This window comes from Trichoderma camerunense, assembly GCF_050948025.1.
Source record: "Trichoderma camerunense strain CBS 138272 chromosome Unknown V8C40scaffold_3, whole genome shotgun sequence".
In the NCBI taxonomy this organism is placed as follows: Eukaryota; Fungi; Ascomycota; class Sordariomycetes; order Hypocreales; family Hypocreaceae; genus Trichoderma; species Trichoderma camerunense.
This window is the reverse complement of record NW_028145367.1, coordinates 210,138-228,417: the sequence shown is the minus strand read 5'-3', so window position 1 is coordinate 228,417 and position 18,280 is coordinate 210,138. Positions and strand designations below refer to the sequence as shown.

The window sequence follows — 18,280 nt, the reverse complement described above, 5'->3', positions numbered from 1 at the left end:
ACATACCTTGGAGTTGTATGTGAAGGTTAGTGTAAGCCGCAAGTCTGGCAAGGGAAGGTCAGAAAAAGCAAGACCGCAAAGTGAATACGTACATACATTCAGTAATATAAGCCCTTAACCAACTCGTAGAACGCCTATTCAGACAGCATCTAGATTTGACTATATAACTATATATATCAGCAGTTACTATACAAATATAGATATAGTAGCAGTTATTAGAAAAAATATAGATATAGTAGCAGTTCGTAGAAAAATGTAGATATAGTAGTAGTTAGTAGAAAAATGTAGATAGAGTAGCAGTTACAGTTACTAAAGAAACATAGACATAATAGTATATACTTAAAGAATAAGTGTATAATTTAACGCGTAGGTGCTCGTAATCTTCCCAGTCTCGATTTTTCTATCCTCCACTTGTCTGGGTGAAACTTTGCCTATGAATATGTACCAAGGTACTTGTTAGGTGCATATGAACCAAAAAAGGGTTCTCAACTCATACTGCATGTATTCTACTGTTCAACTATAACATGTTCACACAGGCCTCTAAACCTGGGCTTAATTTTGATTCAAAACTCTCATTCTTCTTACATATTTAAACTCTGCACAGCAAATCTTCCAACGGCCCCACCCGTCCGTGCCCGTCTCATTAGCACCGCGCCTCACGTCATGATCTCTGCACCAATCGCTCCCAATTTGTTTTCCACTTGACATTGAACGTTGATAACTCTTGTTATTTTTACCTCTTAAACTGGCCTTGAATAATACGAATCATGCCCACCGACTTTGACAAACAAACCTATTGGCATCACCGCTTCACCAACGAAACCTCCTTTGAATGGCTGCTGAGTTCCGCCGACTTCATTTCAATCCTAAAGCCTCTTCTTACCAATCTTGAGCCTTCATCAGCTCGTATCCTACATCTCGGCTCCGGGACTAGTGACTTACACAACCACTTTCGTCAACTAGGCTTTCTAGACGTCACAAATGTCGATTATGAGCCTCTAGCAGTGGAACGTGGACGACAGCTTGAGGAACAAGCTTTTGGCGATGTCAAGATGAAGTATTCAGTAGCAGACGCTACAAAATCTCTATTACTATCAAGTAACAGCAATAACCAAGAAACACACGACAACGACAAATTCGACCTTGTCGTCGACAAGAGCACTGCAGATGCCATCTCATGTGGCGGAGACGAGCAGGTCCGTGACATGGCTCATTGCGTTAGGGAATGTCTTGCAGATGGCGCCCTTTGGGTTTCAATGAGTTACTCTGCGACGCGATTTGACATTGGCGAAATTCATTTTGATATCGAGGTTTTGGCAAAGATTCCGACGCCGAAAAATGCAGTGACGGATCCGGACATCTTTCACTGGTGCTATCTGCTGCGACCGAAATGAAAGCCTCTTTTGTATGAGAGCGACTCTAATTTGCAGTTGGAATGGAATTATGAGAGATTAGCTGCTCAAAGATTGAACAGCAACTGGTTGGAGATGGTTCGGTTGCAAAAAAGCAGAATCATTGGTGTGTGACAAACTCCTGGCTTCAAGGGCGACCATTCGGCAGAAGTAAATAGTCATACCAAAGTCTATCTCTGCCTAGGAGCCTTGATGTTTGGGAGTCAAGTTATAATTTGGATATAGACAAAAGGGCATCAACGCAAGAAACGAATAATCTATTATACCTGGCTTGGCAGAAGCAACTCCATCCCTCTAATGTCCCCCTTCTATAATTGTGGCGTGTTATGTCGTGTATATCTAGATGCCCATCTATTATCCCATCTATCCCATTACCTTTCATACAGCCCCTCTAATTCGAGCCAAGTCGATAAATCTCAATCTTTTTTCTCACCAATCCCTCAATCTGCATCCACCGTTTCGCCAGAAGCGCTCTCTGGTCTTCCCTTCCAACCTTCAACTCCTCAATCTGCTGCAACCGCTTCACGACAACATCGCTCAACAATTCCTCAAGTAAGCCCACGAGGTATGCATCAACCCGATCCTGAACAAGTCGCTCCTTTTCCGTACCGTCAAGGAACTCGTGAAACTGCTTTGTCGTACAGCAGAGCAAACGCAATACTCCCTGCGTGCGGCGAAACTCCTCGGTCGAAGATCCAAGAGGATACTCTCCCAGTAAATCTCGCTTCTTGAGCTCTTCCTTGTGACTCTTGCTCAACTTGGGAAACACCACATCGTCAATGTAGACATCATCCGATGGGTTCTCATCAGGGATGAATCCGTATTCCAGCAAGTTGTAGTCGTTAGAATGGCGACTGTACGAGATAAACAACTCTTCACCCTTCTTGTACGCCCGATCCGCAACGATATGATACGCATTAGGCGAGTAATACACTTTACACCCGTCATCTGAATGGTTAAACAAGTCGGCCACCGGAATCAGCGCCAACCTGTCTTCCCAGGGATACTTCAACGTCTCCGGCGTCTCGTTGTAAAACGTCCGTGTATTGACAATCATCCAGGCATACGTATACTCCTCATACGGAACCTCCGGAAATGCATCCCTGAAGACACTCCAGTTGCTCTGAAACTCCTTTTCTCGTTTCCGGAGGTTATCTCTAGACTCCAGAGGCAAGAGATCACTCAACTCCCTCGGCCACAACATAGGTATTCCCGCTTCGAAATCACTCATCTTCGGCAACACAGCTTTCCAAGGCTTAAAGTAAGGAGTCTTGTCGAGTGCCAGATCCGCAGCCAGCAACCCTTGGATAGTCGTGTCTGCGGGCAATTTCTCCCGCACTCTCGTAGACACCGACTCCAAGCGGCGAAGAACCCGGAGAGGCACCGTCAGGATCTCTTCTTCAGCCTATTTTTTCCCGAGCGAGCAAAACGTTAGACCTATCCAAGTGCAAGTTCAACACTCAACAGGTCTGCTGTTTACCTTGATTTTACGCGTGGCGAGAATCCCTGTGCCTCTGCCAGGGATGCTGCTGGGCTCGATGCTTCGGATGACTACACCTTGCGCCTTGGCCCATGTTATGAGATTTTGCAGATGCCCCATGATCATGATGAAGGAAAGGAAACGGTTCAAATTGGAAAAATCAACAAAAGAAACCTAATTGACCATGATGCCCGAGATATTGGAAGAGGGAAATGAGAGTGTTGTCGGCATTGAGTAGGAAAGACAAAGCATGCCACGATAATGGGATCCCTTTTTAGATGGCGTTTGTTAAGCCTTCATCGCGATATACCGCCACTTGGGCGCACATTCGAGGTATATCCGATTACCCGGATAACAGCCATCTTTTTTCTTGCTCTAACTCCCGTATAAGCAAAACGGACATTGGCCGCCAAAAGGCACGAGCGACGATGCCCGTCTGTTTCACGTTCGCGACTGGAATGCATTTACGGAAAATCGTCTCGCCGAACTAGCCGCCTTACTAACATTGCATCAACATTTTGTCATGTCAATAGCACAGGCCCTTTTTGCTCCATAGAAAACTGGCGGTGACAATAACAACAGCTGCCTAATATTCTGCGATGTTTACATTCGGATACTTACTTACCAATCTATATTTGTCCATACGATACACAATTCCATCGAATTTAATCTATGTGATGCATGTGGGCCGGAAAAGACAACATGGAAGCCTGGCGATTCTATTCGTTCGTGATGCCAAATGCGCATTGATTGTTATCCACCGTTTACGGCATGCCGAACTGCTGAGAAAGTTCGTGCGTAAGACGTGCATTAGCACACATGAAAGGAGTGGGTAAACAAACACCAAGACTCCTTATCCCCACGGCACCCACAGTCATTTCTGGGTAAATATTGGCTTATAGGGGCAACCCGTGTATCATCTCAGCGCTCTGCAGGAACAGAACGGCTGCTAATTTGCCCCATGCTCGAATATACTCTGTACATACAGTATGCAGGATTAGATGGTCCCGTTCCAGCTCGAAGGCAGCGATATTTGCCCATTTTGATCATCACCACTTCTCTCCAATCTAGCCCCTACTGAATCCTCCTCCTCCTCCTCTTCCGCCTCCTCCTCTACCCCTTCCCCTTCCCCGTCCAAAAGCATGGCCCCCTCTCCCTCTTCCGCCTCCACCACCGCGACCCACGTCCTGTTCTTGACGCGGCCCCTTGGCTTTTCTCTGCTTCCTCTCTTCCGGGCTAGCATCCCACAGGTTGTCAATGCCCAGAAGCTCGCAAAATGCCGTAGTCTGCGGGTTTGTGTACTCGTCGGGCTGGTTGTTGACAATCTCAGGCGTGCCGAGGACATATGGAGGCGCTGTGATCTCAAAGTTTTCCGGCACTTCCATCTTCCCCTTTTGCACAATATTCTCTTCAACCCATGCCTTCTCTGCTTCAATCAGGGGGAGATAATTCTCCTCGCCTAAATCTTCGGGCACTTGGGCTGTGTGGTCACCAAAGATGTTGAATTTGTGAAAGGCACGGGTGATGGCTAACCACTCAGCATCGTACTGAAGCCGATACCGAGGGCCCGAGGCTTGTGGTGGATATAGTGATAGTTGCTCCTTTTTAAACGGATGAACTTCGCATAGCTGAAGGAAATGCCGTCCTGGTAGACACTTGTCCAACGATAGAAAGCGAACTTCTCTGTTTTCGATGCCTGAGGGGACTGGCTGACCCGGTGTGCGCCTCGGTTTTGCTGTAGGACGAGCGAATGATGCTGGCAGCTGTGCTCTCAGATCTTCAGGAACATCGCCCGTAGTTGTCTCAGCTTTTGCTCCAGCTCCAGCCTCTGGAACTTCTGTAGTCGCATCTTTGGTGGTATCATCAGGCTTTTCGACATCTTCATCGTCCATGTCCAAGTCAATCTCGTCAGGATTATCTTGGACAGGAGGTGCCGCTTCAGGGGGGTTATCCGCCTGAACAGCCTCTTTTGCACCTGATGCATCGTACTTCTTGAGCGCAGCGAACTTCACATGTAGATGTGCAGAGAACCAGTACTGCGGCCGTAGACGGTCCATGACATATTCCGCAGCCACACTGCCCAGAGACCCATCCATAGATTCGCGCCTCAGAAATGGCTTTATTCTGAATAATGCATCCAGATCTCCGTGAGTCTCGACCTGTCGTGGCCAGTCGTGGCTTAGGCCGACGTCAACCTGCGTCTGTAGCAGCAGCAACTTTCGAACATCAATCTCTCTAACCGAGTAGAAAGACTTGACGTCGCTGCCAGTGAAAGGAATCCGTTCATGGTGCGGCTTGCGGTAGTTCATGCCTCTCCAAATTCCAGACATGCCAGCAATGCGAATTGGCCCCAGCCGGATGACGTTGGCAGCACCGAGGTAGTAAATATTGGGAGCAACCCAGCCGCCGTAGTAGAGCTCCCAAGCATGGGAGGCAGCCTCATGATTCCCGCCGATGAAAATGGTCAGGTAGGGCGCTTTCTTTCTGCCAGCGTAGTAGTCGTGAAAGTCGCCGAGTTTGCGATACTTGACGGGACACGACATGACAGTCAAGTCGGCCGCATTGCGCACAGCCTACGAATATCAGCAACAGGCACAACGTCGTGAAACTCCTAATGATATTTATAAATACCTGGAAATCACCTCCAATGATAAGCACATCAACGCCATCCCAGCCGCGCTCTTGGGCAGACTGCTCGACGGAGGTGTATATCGCGTTGAGCTTGGCATGGCCCTGAAGAAAGAGAGCAAGTCAATTGAAGTTCATCACCAACAGCTAATAGAGACACAGTATAGAGAGACTCACGCAGCCCTCAACAGCAATGCGAACACCCTGAGATTCGAATGCTGCCATTTTCGAGGTTGAATGCCCAAAGTGCTGTCGAAAAAGAAAGGTGAATGAGTTGGGCTTAGCGCGAGTCCACGCCAACGGGACTGGGCGTAAAAGGCGTCTGATATGTTTGCTAGACAGCATGAAAATAGCCTCCAGGCCAGCCAGAATCACTGCTATCAATCCGTTGGCTCTAAAAACAAGGGCCGACGCCTACAATATGAATGGTTCATTGGGACTAGGATAATTTGCACCAGCCAGGATTGAGTTGAGTCACAGAACTTAATATGCAGCCACTGTGGCTTGTAAGAGTCACAGATCGTGCATCTGCATGCATATACCAGGAATGAAAGAGTCATCTTTCCTTGTTCATGTTTAAGGGATGTTTCAATTTGCAATTGTAAAATAATAAGCCGCTGATCATAAACATCTATGGATTCTAGGACTTATTCCATCAGTACGAATAATACGCAAAGTCATACGTCTACAAAGAATAAAATACTCAGTTAAGCATGTGCCCCTACAAAAAAAGCGAGATCTCAATGTAAGAATTGCGAGTCAAGCAGAGTGAGAGGAGTGCAATCAATCTTCCAAATCTAATAGACGTTCAACCCACGGAGGAGTGAGAGAGGAACGCATATGCTGAGATGGATGTCACCAAAGGATCATCATCATGAGTATCACTGTAAAGACAAGTTGCTGTTGTGATTCGTTATTCTTAGTATTAGGGACGAGGCGCATTGCTTTCCTCTTCTAGTTCGTAATCGGTGTGGTATCATATTTCGTCTCATAATCTTCTTCTTCTTCATGGATCATCCATGGCAGTGCACCACTCATTTCGTGCTCATGTTGGCCCTGTTAAAAAATGTTAGAAGTGCCTAGAGCTCGACTCCCACATGGCTTACTGATCCAAGCCCAGGTAATCGGCCGCGGCCAACAGCTCAAGGCAGAGCTCTACAGGAATGTCCATGTCGGGCACGTCTTCGCTGTTTCTGTAACGGTACCAGTAGTGGAAGTACTCGACCACTTTGTCGAGTACCATTCCGCTGTCGGGAGTAGTCAGTCAGCCAGTTCGGACACGATGTGGAATCATGACAGCAGGCATTTCCAATGTGGTTTTTTTTCTTGGTCGGTTCAAGTGTAGTTGCAACATCAGCCAGACCAGCGAGCACACTCTCCCGAAGACAATGAGTCCGGGTGAGATGGCAGCGTTCTGTCAAGTATGCTCGTGAATTCTCGTCACCCCACGCGGACATTTCATCGCCGTGCATAGTAAATCTTACCTCATCTCTTGGAACACGCATCTGGCGTCCTTGGCCTCGACGAATTGACCTGCACAAACATGTGAGCAGGCAGAGGAACATGTAAGAGATATTGGTGGCTCCCGGGGTGTTCTTTCACGCACTCCTCGGGTCCAGCATGCCCTTGATGATCGGGCTCACCATGGCAGCATCACGCAGCACGACAAACTCGAAGCCGTCTCCGGAAACGAGCGTCACGTACTTGCTGGGCGGAGCGAGATCCATGGTGACTTTGCACAAAGTCAAGAAGGGAGAAGAAGAAATTAAAAAAGGAGAATCCACGTGTGGTGGAAAAAAGAAAAAAGAGCTTTATACTGCAAATTTCGACTCACCGTGCTCGCGTCTACTCAGGCTAGCAAATGGCCAAGTTAGAATTTTCGCGAGCGGCTAATGCACGGACCAACCTCGGAGCCGGAACAACCCGCCCCAGCCACTCGCCAATGTCTGTCACGTCAGTGCACCGCCATCCGTTGCCCGGCCAACTGTTTACTCAGCCCTTTGGGCTCCGGTTTCCATGTCCCCCGTCTGCACCAGCTGCAGCAACAAGTCCTTGTCCCACCAACTGTCTCGTTGCCCGGAGCGAACAGCAATAGCAACAGCAGAGCCAAGTACAACATCGTCATTCCCCCCCAGCCTCTGCATCCCGTCCGTCTTGCAAACCTTCAGCTACGGGGGCTGCGCTACAGTCGAACAGTCGCCGCATCGTATCCCACACCGCCGCAGGTGCTTTATTCATCTAATCTCTTTTTTTTCTTTTTCGTGTTATTTTTTTTTTCTTTTGCCCTTACACCGCATTGTTCCTTTACTTGCATGCCGGCCGGATTCCTTGTTTCTGCCGCGGTGCCCACTCCTATTCTTTGTTGAAGCAGCTTCAGCATTCCAGTCGAGAGAGGAGACCACCGTTGGCTGCCTGAGACAAGCTCTCTCTCCCAGCACCCGCTCCCATCATGGCGGCGTATCAGAACCGCAACTCGCAATATGCGACGGGCAGCAACGAGAAGCGCGGCCAGCGCACCCGCTCCAGCGAGGGAACTGTCAGTACAACCATGAGCTCATCGTCAGGCCGCGATTCAGCAGCGACTCACGTAACGGAGGCCCCGACATATTCGAAGAAGATTGTCGTTGTAGGAGACGGTGGATGCGGCAAGACATGTCTGCTCATCAGCTACAGCCAGGGCTATTTCCCAGAGGTAAGCAACCCCCCAGGGCTCCAGCCGCGGCCGCAGCCTTGTCGCCTTTTTGTTTTGTCGCGTATCTTGCACGAGAAAACGGATACTGACGACCGCCTCCCTCGCGGGCAGAAATATGTTCCTACAGTATTCGAAAACTACATCACCTACCCGACGCACCCGCCCACTGGCAAGACCGTAGAGCTCGCCTTGTGGGATACCGCCGGCCAAGAAGAATACGATCGCCTCCGTCCCTTGTCGTACCCGGAAACCGACCTCATCTTCGTTTGCTTCGCCATCGATTGCCCCAACTCTTTGGACAATGTCATGGATAAGGCATGGCCCCCCTTTCTCTTTCTCCCCCCTTTTATTCTGAACCGGCATACGTCACTCGTCGGCGTCTTCAAATCTGCTAACTCTGGCCACAGTGGTACCCCGAGGTTCTGCATTTCTGCCCTTACACCCCCCTGATTCTGGTTGGCCTGAAATCAGATCTCCGACACAAGAAATCCTGCATCGACATGCTCAAGACCCAGGGACTCACGCCTGTCACCGCAGAGCAAGGAATGGCTGTTGCCAAGAAGATGGGAGCCCATTATATGGAGTGCAGCAGTAAGGAAATGCGAGGTGTCGACGAAATCTTCGAGCAGGCCATCATGACTGTTGTGGCCAACGACCGGAGGAACAACGAGACGCCTGCCGCGTTAGCTGCGTCTGCGGGCGATGGGAAGACACAAGCTCCCGTGGTAGGGGGCCTTAAGAGGAAGAAGAGAAAGTGTCAATTTCTCTAAAGGGCTCGCTCGAAATCTCCGAATGCTCATCATTTCTGCACCGGCAGCAGAAGGCAGCAGAAGGCAGCACGCCGTCGAGGGTGGAATTTGGTTTGGGCGTCGAGAGCGGGTTGCGGATGCAGATGCGGATGTGGACGCGGACGTGGATGCGGATACCGAAATTGTAATGACCATCAGACGATTCCTTTACGACGAATTGCGCCCCTTTACGAACGACGTCCAACGGCTATGGTCCACGATTCTCAAGATCAAGACGATGAAAGCGAGGTGGTGGAGACGAGCTGCTGGTGCATCTCTCTCCTCGAAAGAAAGCTACAGCCTGGTATATAAGCGGGAGTCCGCGTGGTTGATTTAAACATATTCGAGCCGGCCTCTTTTTTTGGATTTGCGCTTCAGGTCCTGCTATGCTAGCCTTTTGACGCATGGAAGGGAAGGGCGGATTGTGGGAGCCACGAACTTTTTAAACGCAACTAGGAAACGGCGGTGGTGACGTTTTTTGCGAAACTTTGTGTGGTCTTTTAGTACTTTTTTTTTTTTTTACTATTCTCTTTTGTTTCGTGTTTCTTTTTTTTTCTATCCGCTATTGCGTCTTCTCTTATGTAGCATGATACTGTTGAGTTCAATCAGGTTTGGGATTGGGAGATTAAAAAAATCATCATATTCACACCCCTATACCGGCTGTCTCTTATCTTCCCTACTTTTTCCCCCCTATTTCATTTCCGATCTAGCGATCGTGTTGTAGTGATAGTGATAGTGTAGATTATACAAAGCGTAGATGGGCTGGGGTACTTTGGTGGAAGGGGGGTATCTTTTGCCTATGCGTGCTGTAGCAATATAATCTCTCGTTTGTTGTCCGCTTCTTCGTCTCTGTCTCTGTCTCTCTTGGGTATCTTTATCTTTATCTTTACTCTTGCATTGTCTCGTCGTCGTCGTCGTTGTGCTTTGCGGCGTCTTGTTGTTCGGTCTGCTTATTGGATTCTTCGTCTTTGCCCATTACGTTTTCGAATTGTGACCAGAGGGCTTCTACAGAGGAGAATTCATTGCCGACCTAACTCCAATTGTTAGCCCATACCGTCATTTGATCTTGTTTGCGTTTGGGAATTGGAGGGAGACGAACAGCGATGATGGCCTCGAGGGATCGATTCAATTTGTTGATGTTGCCGAGGACTTGTTCGAAGCTCTAATCCCCCAACCCGCGATGTCAGTATAGAAGACTTGTTCAGGCGAAGTTGGTACAAGGAACGGAACGTACTTCGGCAATGTCGCCGATGAGGGCTTCGCGCTGCTGTTCGAAATAGGCTCTGCTGCTTGCTGTGCCGGCGACGCTGTTGCGGGTGTCCATTGTAAGGACTGGCTGCTGCTGCTGCTGCTGCTGCTCTTTAGATGCTTTATATCGTCGGGTGCTGTTTTTTGTGTGTTCGGGGTGAAGTGGATTGATTTTGGGTATGTGTGATTTTGTTAGAGTGTAGGAGGGAAGCTTTGGAGGTTGCGCGACGCGTTGAGTGGCTGGAACGATATGCTGCAGCTTCTCCAACTTTGCTGTAGCTCATGGTGGGGTTGGGGTGTTGTCTCTCTTTGCCAATAACGTGCCCCGCCAGCGATTCCAATCATTCTCCAATTCGATTTTAATACAATTGGAGGAGGCTATTCTATTTTTAATATCAAGTTTCACACAAGAAGATGTAAAATCAAAATTCATATACTGAAAATATACTTCATTATTCGAGATAAATATCATACAACATCGCCACAAAGCGACCCCCCACAACCAGCAATCTCGCACTGCGGTCCTGTCCAAACTCAAAAACATCCTGTAACACTCGCAATTCCATAAACAACACGTTTTTTAAACAAAGAGTTAAACACACCAGATCCACCCCCCTCCGATACACAGTTGGTCTCCGTCAACATTGCATAAACCCACCCCGAGACCTTCCTATATAAGCCCCCCAGTACCCTAAAGTGCCCTCTATAGATTTACACCAAACTCGTGTAGATTGATGACAGTAAAGACGCGTATACAAAAACTTGGAAAAACAACGAGCAACGGCAAGGCAAAACACATGGATGATAATGAGCAGCATGTTATTTTCCCTCGCTCATCCAATGGTCGTCAACAGGCGCTCTTCAGCGTCCGAACCTATCGGGGTGCCTGTCATACTCGTGAGGTCGAAGACTACCCCGGTTCATAATGTCACGGGGGTCTCTTGGGTCTCTTGGATCTCTGGGGTCTCGCATATCCCTTGGGTCTCGATCTCGCGGATCTCTTTGATCTCTGGGGTCTCTCGAGTCACGTAGCTGCATCTCTCTTGGATCTGGTGCTGGGTAACCATGTACTTGAGGCTGGGGAGGTGGCGGCCCGCGACTATCGTAAACACTTGGAGTGTAGCTTCGGCTAGGCGGGACATCCCTTGGGTCTCTAGGATCTCTTGGATCTCGAGGGTCCCGAGGATCTCGTGGTGGCGCCGGCCCTGGAGTTGACGTGTAACGCGGGTATGGCTGAGCACTAGAAGACATGGGCTCCGGCGCTCGCGTCGTCTGCGGATAGCGAGACTGTAGCGAGTGCTGCTGCGACAAGCCCGAGGTACCCTGTCCGTATATTGAAGGAGGCCGGTCATCTCTCAAAGACATGTGCTGTTGGGGCGGTGGAGCGGCTGCTGGCCATGCCTGTGCAGGAGTCCCTGGTTTTGTCGAAGGGTGCTGGGATCCCCAAGCCGGTTGAGAGTGCGGAGGAGGCGCCTGTGATGCCTTGGGAGGTTGAGATGGCCAGCTGTTGCCTTGTGATCGAATATCAGAAGGTTGAGCTTGATGGCCAGACGACGGCCATACGTTGTCACGGCTGCTTGGTGGAATCTCACGGCTCCTAGACGATGAGTGAGTTGCGTATTGCTGTGTCGGTGGCGAAGTGATATGCGCTGGCTGAGGAGCACCTCCGTAGGCTGTGGGATAACCAGTCTGAGACTGATACTGGGATTGACTTGACTGCGGAGGTGGAGGGTAACGCTGTGATGTCTGGGGAGAGTTTGTACCACTTGCTGGATGGCTCTGTGGGTATGCATGCCGTCCGTAGTAATCAACCTCTACCGCGGAATCAGATGGCATACTTCGGTGTCCACTGATATGTTGCGAAGAAGCCGGCGAGGAAGAATAAGGAGGTTTGAGAGAAGGCATGGCCGATGGTCCACTGGATGGCGTTCGTCCATAAGGAGAGTAGTGAGAGTCTGTTTCCCGGCGGATCGGAGGAGCCTGTGTAGATGCGGCCGCAGGTGGTGGAGGTCGACCGATACCTTGGGATGGCGGCGTTGAAGATGGCCCAGGTGTGTGGCTTTGCGTAACCTCAGCCACCCGCTTAGGGGGCGGAGGATCATCGTTCAAAAGCGACATGATATTTGACTTTCGAGGCTCAGGCGGTCGAGCAGGTGTAAGAGAGGGCATTGAAGAAGGGTGCTGAGGAGGCGGGGCAGCTGCACCGTAAGGTTCGTGCGGAGGCCCTGATGAGATCCTTTGGGGAGGAGGCTGGGTTGGCCTTGAGGACGGAGGCGCCAGTGGAGGTGACTGTACCGCTACGGGGTCAGAAAGCAACGACCGCATTGGCTGCTGTGGCGGAACTGATGTGGGATACGGCTGAGGAGCAACAGAACGAGGTTCTTGGGATGATGGTCTCGTTAGTGAGAATGGCTCTCGAGGGCCTCCGCCGTGGCTAAGCTGCTGTCGATGGCCGCCATACGGTTCGTAACGGTGAAGTGGTGCTTCAGATTCCTGCTTCATTCTCATCGATTGCTGCTCTGCTTGTCGGAGTTCTCTCTCCCTCTCCCTCTCGCGCTCACGTTCACGCTCCATTTCCATTTCCCTTTCACGCATGAGCTGCTGCTGTTGCTGCTGCTGCTGTTGCTCCCTATGTTGTTGCTCCCTGTGCTGCTGCTCCCTGTGTTGCTGTTCTCTTTGCTGCTGCTCTCTGTACCGCTTCTCCATGTTCATCCGGTCTAGCTGAGCAGCACGTTCACGTTCAGCAAGGACATCGGAATGTGCTGGCTGCAGAGGCTGTGCCACAGACAAGGGACGAGAGTCTCGGAGTTCTGGAACTTGGCTAGCAGAAGGCTTCTGCGGTAGTGGGACTCGCTGGGGTTGAGCAGGCTCGCGTTCACGTTCTGGAAAGCCGAAAGGCGGCAATGCTTGGTGCAAGGTGCGGGCATTGGGGGATATGGCTTGCTGCGTGGCCTGGGGTACTGAATGAGCCGGTACCGCAAGAGGTGCCTGGTTAGGTTGTGCTAGAGGAGCCTGGACCGGAGCCTGGGCAATCGGTACCCCGTAGCTAGGTATATGCTGCGTTTGCCTCAATGGCTGAGGAGGCGCGGGTTCAACCTTGGGCTGTGGAAGATCGCCATGAGGGTCGGCAACTCCTGGAGCCACCGCAATAGGCCTCGAGGTACCAGATGCAGTGCCTTCAAATCTCCTACCACGCCCACCGGTAGTGGGCACAGGAGGATCAGGCCTTTTCTCTCCCCTAGCTCGCTTCGCATCCGCCTCTTGAGCAATTGCCTCCCACTCTGGCTTTCCAGAATCCTTCTGTCGAACATAGTAGTTCTTCACCTATTGGTTTGATTCCGCATTAGTAAACATTCTCAGTTCAAAAACTAGGAAGGATACATACCATGACTGTTGTCTTTGAACCCATGTATTTCGCAATTGCTGACCAATCAGTACCGAATGCCCTTAGAAGGTGTGGGAAGTCATTGGCTTCAGACACGCTCCAATAGCTCGATGCCTGAGATAATTGCTTCCGTTCCGGAATGTTCTGCGTCAAGTTGAAAGTGGTGATAGATGACGGAGGAGGTGGCGGTGGTTCTGGTCGAAGTGAAGGTGCTGCCATGACTTCTGTGATGGATCCAGGGACGACTACAGGCTGCTTTGGCCTCTCAATGAGCTGTGGCTGCGGCACGGCAAACGGCGCCTGGATACCCGCTTGCAAGGGCTGTTCGTACTGCACTGGCAAACGATGAGGGTCGGAGGGAGGCGGGCCCGGCAGGTATTCCGCAGCCACCGGGCGGGAATCAGCTCGGCCTCTTCCTTTCCCGGCTCCGGGTCCCGGCGCGGCTGCAAGGGTTTGGTTTGGCTTGGACGCCTTGGCCTCTTTATCCTTTTCCTTCTCCTTATCTTTGTCCTTATCCTTGGCCTTTCTTCTTCCCTTCCTTCCATCCACCTTTTCGGGCTGGTCACCTCTAGAAGCAGCAGATGCCCCGCGACGACCGGGGGTTGCAGCAGGGGTGCTCTCGCCATCCGTCTGAGGCTGCTCGAAATTCCATGTAGGAGCAGCAGCTCGTCGTGGCCTTCGCCTTTCTCCATTCTCGCCGTTTTCCTGGGGTGTCTCTTCTCCTTCCGGCTCGCCGTTGCCGAGCTCCGAGACCAAGGCACTGGATCTCTGTTTGCCCCGGCCACCCTTCTTCCGCCTCTTTGGCTGTTTCTTTAACTTTTCCTTGAGATTGAGCTCTCCTTTCATCAGATAATAATACTGAATGCAGGCGCGGAAGTCACGATTTGGAAGAGCCTCGGCAATCTTACCCCACTGCTTGGGACACTCCAGGTAGCGCTTCTCGAAAAGATGGGCTTCCTCTTCTGTGAAGTTGTTGACGGGTTGAAACACATCCCATGCAGAAACAAGCTTTTCTGGAGGGGTGAATCCCGAATGATCAAGGTACTGAACTTGTTGCTTTTCCAAATCGTCCCAGTACATGTCTGGAATTACAGCTTCCTTGTCGCTGCGATACTTTTCCTGTTGGATTCGCAACTCTCGTTCTTTTCTCTCCTCATCTTCTCGCATGGAGGCTTGAAGTACACGTTCAAGGTCACGCTCTGTAGCAAATCTTCTACCTGTTCCCCTGCCCTCCGGTTTCTGCTCAGGCGTTGGAGTACCTGCAGTATCTGAGGGAGCCGAGACCGAAAACTTATCTCTGCTCTTTGTTGCCACAGGGTCATCCGACATGGTATACTCAAGATATTGCATGTAGTTTTCCGTATACTCCTCCTGTGCGCGCCGTTGCTCGGTCGATCTATCGAGGTGCACCTTCTCAAGATACATGGCAACGAAATTATCAATAACAGGGTCCGATTCCAACGTTGCCAAGAACTCCCTATCTTGGTACCAGAGCGGGCGATCACTATATTCGTCGGGAAGACTGTCTACAGGCGGTGTTGACATATATCGTCGGACTGTGGCAACAGCAGCAGCGGCCTGGACCTCCATGTACGCCTCATCTTCGGTTTCGGTCTCGTCATCTTCGTCTGCTACTTGGGATGGAGTGCTTGGAGGCTTGGTCTCTATTTCGGCAGGTTTCAACAAAGTGGTGGCTTCATCAATAGGTGGTGCCAAGGTCTCTTCGGCGGTCGGAACAACTTCAGCTTCTTTATCCTCTTTGGTAGAGCCGTCTATCGTAGTTTCGATCATCGGCTCCGGTTCGTTATTAGGCTCAGGGGGTGGAAGCCTGGGTTCGTCATCGATATCCATTTCTTCCGCCTTGGGCTGGCGATCCTCTGGCTCTTGCGAGATAACTTGTTCAACCTTTTCCTCCTTCGGTTCTTCAACTGGGGCTGGAATAGGTTGATCGCTAACAGGACCGGGCTCTTTCACTTGAGTGGTTTCCTCGGTTTCTTTTGACACAAGAGGCTCGTCGTGAGAAACAGGGGGCTCTTCGTTTTGTATCTCGGCGGGTTCAATTTCCATCTTTTCGACCACGGGCTCGGGGGTGGTCGGAATTTCGCCCAACATCTCTGACAATCCTTCTCCCTCGTTCAGTATCTGTACCATTGACCCATGCGATAGAGCCATGTAACGCCTGAGTATTTCCACTGGCAAGTCCGGCTTTTGCAGTTTGCTCAATTCAGCTTCGGTCTTGTTGATTTCCATATCAAAATAATCGCCCATATCTTCGTCGTCGGATTCGGGAGGCTCTTCTGGTTGAGTTTTCTTTGGAGGTAGAGAAAATCGAACGGCGCGGACCTTGAGCGGCTTGTGCTTTCGTTTCACAGGCGCTGCCTCGGCAGGGCTTTTCGTTTCTTCGGTCGCTCCATTTTCCTGCTGCGGCTTAGGAAGTGAGTCAAGCTTCGGGGAAGTCGAAGGCTGTCCAACAGAGTGCGCCGGAGATACAGGAGGCTTGGCATCGTGATCCATCGATTCTGGCGGTTCGTAATCGGCCACGTCACTTGGCGGTGGCTTTTCGAGTTCGCTTCGTGAAGTTATCTCGCCCGGCTCCTCACTATGATGAGCTCGCATTCTATTCTCTACTCCCAAGTAAGGATCTGACTTTTCATCGCTACTACGCGGTCGCCTTGGGTCAGAGGTATCAACTTGTGAGATGCCCCGTTGCAGCGGAGGTTGAGGGGGAATTGGCCGTTGTTGGACGAAGCTTTGCGATCTCATTACCTTGGGCGACTCGGGTGGTTGTTTCTTCAGACTTGGGTTGATCCATTGCTTGCTCGATGGGCGAGGGGGCTTGGGTTGCTGTAGTCTGGGACCCAGAGGAATAGGAGGGCTATCGTGCGGTAATACTTTTGAGGGTCCAGTGGGTGGCTGAGGAGTTTCGGGAGCTCCAGAAGCCTGCCCTGCAGACACCGGACGCTCCCCAAAGGCGCGGGGAGCAGTCGGTGGTGGCTTAGTCGTGACAGCGGCCGGGGTAGCCTGCGCATCGCCAGTACTCGAAGCCCGGTTTGGCACAGATCCAAATGCCGGGGCCGATGGCGCCACAGGAGGGGGCGAAACGTCTCTGACTTGCGCAGCGGATTCCTGGGCCGCTCGCGCTTCCACTTTGGCACGAAAAAGTTCACGATTTTCTCCTCGATCCCTTTCATCGCGTGGGTCACGGGCTTCTGGGTATCTGTCAGGACGCTCGCGCTCGTCGCGCTCACGTGCCCAGCGGCCTTCCTGAGAGCGACTGCGCTGGTAGCGGTCGTTACGGTCGTCATACGGGACTCGGCCTCGTCCTCTCTCAATAGGCCAGTCGCCTCTTCCACGGCCTCGTCCACGGAAGCCTCCACGAGAAAATGGTGGTGCGTTGAAAACAGGCTCGGACGATGAAGAGCCGGCTGATGGAGGGCCACCATCGCGAGAACCGCGACGGGATCTGTCTGCGTCTAGCCCCGGGGGGATATCCCGATCACGAAAATCTCGCGTCGGCGATCGTGCTCTTCCAATTGGTGATCTGCGCAGCCTGAAGTCTCTCTGCTCTCGCCAGTCCCGTTCTCGCTCCCGGCTTCTCTCATCTCGATATCGGTCTCGGTCTCGGTCTCGAAAGTCGATGTCTCTGTCCCTTCCCCTGTCGCGGCTGTCGTCTCTGCCAGGCCACCCTCTCCCTCCTCTCCCTCGCCCCCGTCCACCTCTAAAGTCGCCGGCAAACCCTCCTCCTCTCGGCCCGGCGGGAGGATCTATCAGCGCCTTGGGGCCACGAGGAGGTTCTCGGCGCAACGGATCCGCGAATACGTCCCTGCCTTGGGAGAATGGCGCCGAATTTGTTCTGGCTTCTGCAGACGAACGGCGCCTATCGCCATCGCTGAAGTGTGATGCCCGATCAAAGCGGTCCGGGGAGCGATCTCCTCGAGGAGGAGACCTCGACCGCCGGTCACCGTCGTGTCGGTATCTGAACGCCCTGCAACAGGAAGTAGTGTGAGTAAGACGACCAGTGACAGATGTAGAAGACAATCGCGACTCGTCTCATGGTGCAGTCGATGCCGCCGATCAAGGTTAAACAACGGCTTCTGCTGCGATTCGAGCGCGGTACGTACATGATGAATGGCGGGCCAGTGCCGGATGAGATCCTGCATAAATCCCGCAGGTCCCATCCAGAAGCCGGCGGCGTCGCGAAACCGGCACTGGAGATGCGTAACGAAGTCGGCTTCCGTGGTGTTGATCACGAGAATCTCAATCGCTCACTTCCTCGGCTAACAGGCGTCTCTGCCCCGTTGCAGCGCAGGGGGTGGCTGGGAAAGTCGATATCAACAGGCAGCAGGCCTCAAAAAAACAAAAGAAAATTCTAGCGACGATGTCGGACTAACGTGCTGCGAACTATCCCAAGGTATCGATGCAAATGGCCGTCAGAGGCTGGAATGATGAAGGAGCTGAAGATCTCGAGGTCCACAGAGAGACTTCAAAATACATCCAGATCGCGTGGCGCTTGGACAGTACAGGCAGTCTTCTTTGCCGCGAGACGCTAGGCGCTAATCTATTCTGAGCCTTACTGTTACCTGTCCCCCCGGCAGTCAGCGAGGGCTTGGCGCTGTCGAGATGGAAAATTACTAATATGATACCTGA

General features: G+C 51.5%; 7 protein-coding genes across 7 annotated transcripts; 2 read left to right on the top strand and 5 right to left on the bottom strand.

Moving 5' to 3' along the window:
* The first annotated feature begins 547 nt into the window (after positions 1-547).
* Positions 548-1,658, top strand: V8C40DRAFT_234762 (S-adenosyl-L-methionine-dependent methyltransferase). The gene has a single exon (XM_083213700.1). It carries the CDS (start codon positions 768-770, stop codon positions 1,392-1,394), a length of 627 nt encoding a protein of 208 aa, XP_083076717.1. The 5' UTR covers positions 548-767; the 3' UTR covers positions 1,395-1,658.
* V8C40DRAFT_234761 (uncharacterized protein) lies at positions 1,553-3,303 on the bottom strand. The gene is made up of 2 exons (XM_083213699.1): positions 2,893-3,303; positions 1,553-2,817 (listed from the first exon to the last, which is right to left on the bottom strand). Exons 1-2 carry the CDS (start codon positions 3,016-3,018, stop codon positions 1,804-1,806), a joined length of 1,140 nt encoding a protein of 379 aa, XP_083076716.1. The 5' UTR covers positions 3,019-3,303; the 3' UTR covers positions 1,553-1,803.
* A 50-nt stretch (positions 3,304-3,353) lies between these two features.
* Positions 3,354-5,954, bottom strand: V8C40DRAFT_234758 (RNA lariat debranching enzyme). The gene is made up of 4 exons (XM_083213698.1): positions 5,698-5,954; positions 5,524-5,625; positions 3,518-5,465; positions 3,354-3,391 (listed from the first exon to the last, which is right to left on the bottom strand). Exons 1-3 carry the CDS (start codon positions 5,863-5,865, stop codon positions 3,960-3,962), a joined length of 1,776 nt encoding a protein of 591 aa, XP_083076715.1. The 5' UTR covers positions 5,866-5,954; the 3' UTR covers positions 3,354-3,391; positions 3,518-3,959.
* A 140-nt stretch (positions 5,955-6,094) lies between these two features.
* On the bottom strand, positions 6,095-7,360 carry V8C40DRAFT_234756 (elongin C). Its single transcript, XM_083213697.1, has 4 exons — positions 7,127-7,360; positions 7,005-7,053; positions 6,627-6,767; positions 6,095-6,576 (listed from the first exon to the last, which is right to left on the bottom strand). The coding sequence occupies exons 1-4, from the start codon at positions 7,245-7,247 to the stop codon at positions 6,555-6,557; spliced, it is 333 nt and encodes a 110-aa protein (XP_083076714.1). The 5' UTR covers positions 7,248-7,360; the 3' UTR covers positions 6,095-6,554.
* Positions 7,361-7,969: 609 nt separating this feature from the next.
* Positions 7,970-8,982, top strand: V8C40DRAFT_272853 (P-loop containing nucleoside triphosphate hydrolase protein; the record flags this gene model as incomplete). Its single annotated transcript, XM_083220401.1, has 3 exons — positions 7,970-8,212; positions 8,324-8,527; positions 8,620-8,982. The coding sequence occupies 3 exons, from the start codon at positions 7,970-7,972 to the stop codon at positions 8,980-8,982; spliced, it is 810 nt and encodes a 269-aa protein (XP_083076713.1).
* A 575-nt stretch (positions 8,983-9,557) lies between these two features.
* On the bottom strand, positions 9,558-10,446 carry V8C40DRAFT_234750 (DASH complex subunit Dad1-domain-containing protein). Its single transcript, XM_083213696.1, has 3 exons — positions 10,235-10,446; positions 10,100-10,162; positions 9,558-10,030 (listed from the first exon to the last, which is right to left on the bottom strand). Exons 1-3 carry the CDS (start codon positions 10,322-10,324, stop codon positions 9,887-9,889), a joined length of 297 nt encoding a protein of 98 aa, XP_083076712.1. The 5' UTR covers positions 10,325-10,446; the 3' UTR covers positions 9,558-9,886.
* A 516-nt stretch (positions 10,447-10,962) lies between these two features.
* Positions 10,963-18,127, bottom strand: V8C40DRAFT_284231 (SANT/Myb-like DNA-binding domain-containing protein; the record flags this gene model as incomplete). Its single annotated transcript, XM_083222125.1, has 4 exons — positions 10,963-13,572; positions 13,634-17,618; positions 17,755-17,841; positions 18,036-18,127. 4 exons carry the CDS (start codon positions 18,125-18,127, stop codon positions 11,110-11,112), a joined length of 6,627 nt encoding a protein of 2,208 aa, XP_083076711.1. The 3' UTR covers positions 10,963-11,109.
* Between the last annotated feature and the right edge of the window lie 153 nt (positions 18,128-18,280).

Excerpts from the sequence above, each read along its gene's own strand:
- V8C40DRAFT_234762 (XM_083213700.1), top strand. The coding sequence starts at position 768 with ATGCCCACCGACTTTGACAAACAAACCTATTGGCATCACCGCTTCACC.
- V8C40DRAFT_234758 (XM_083213698.1), bottom strand. The coding sequence starts at position 5,865 with ATGCTGTCTAGCAAACATATCAGACGCCTTTTACGCCCAGTCCCGTTG. Across the intron at positions 5,626-5,697 it reads GCATTGCTGTTGAGGGCTGC|GGCCATGCCAAGCTCAACGC; the intron begins GTGAGTCTCTCT and ends CTCTTTCTTCAG. Across the intron at positions 5,466-5,523 it reads TCATTGGAGGTGATTTCCAG|GCTGTGCGCAATGCGGCCGA; the intron begins GTATTTATAAAT and ends TGATATTCGTAG.
- V8C40DRAFT_234750 (XM_083213696.1), bottom strand. The coding sequence starts at position 10,324 with ATGGACACCCGCAACAGCGTCGCCGGCACAGCAAGCAGCAGAGCCTAT. Across the intron at positions 10,163-10,234 it reads TCATCGGCGACATTGCCGAA|AGCTTCGAACAAGTCCTCGG; the intron begins GTACGTTCCGTT and ends TTGGGGGATTAG. Across the intron at positions 10,031-10,099 it reads CCCTCGAGGCCATCATCGCT|GTCGGCAATGAATTCTCCTC; the intron begins GTTCGTCTCCCT and ends AATTGGAGTTAG.
- V8C40DRAFT_234761 (XM_083213699.1), bottom strand. The coding sequence starts at position 3,018 with ATGATCATGGGGCATCTGCAAAATCTCATAACATGGGCCAAGGCGCAA. Across the intron at positions 2,818-2,892 it reads TCGCCACGCGTAAAATCAAG|GCTGAAGAAGAGATCCTGAC; the intron begins GTAAACAGCAGA and ends GGGAAAAAATAG.
- V8C40DRAFT_234756 (XM_083213697.1), bottom strand. The coding sequence starts at position 7,247 with ATGGATCTCGCTCCGCCCAGCAAGTACGTGACGCTCGTTTCCGGAGAC. Across the intron at positions 6,768-7,004 it reads TGCGTGTTCCAAGAGATGAG|CGGAATGGTACTCGACAAAG; the intron begins GTAAGATTTACT and ends TACTCCCGACAG. Across the intron at positions 6,577-6,626 it reads GATTACCTGGGCTTGGATCA|GGCCAACATGAGCACGAAAT; the intron begins GTAAGCCATGTG and ends ATTTTTTAACAG.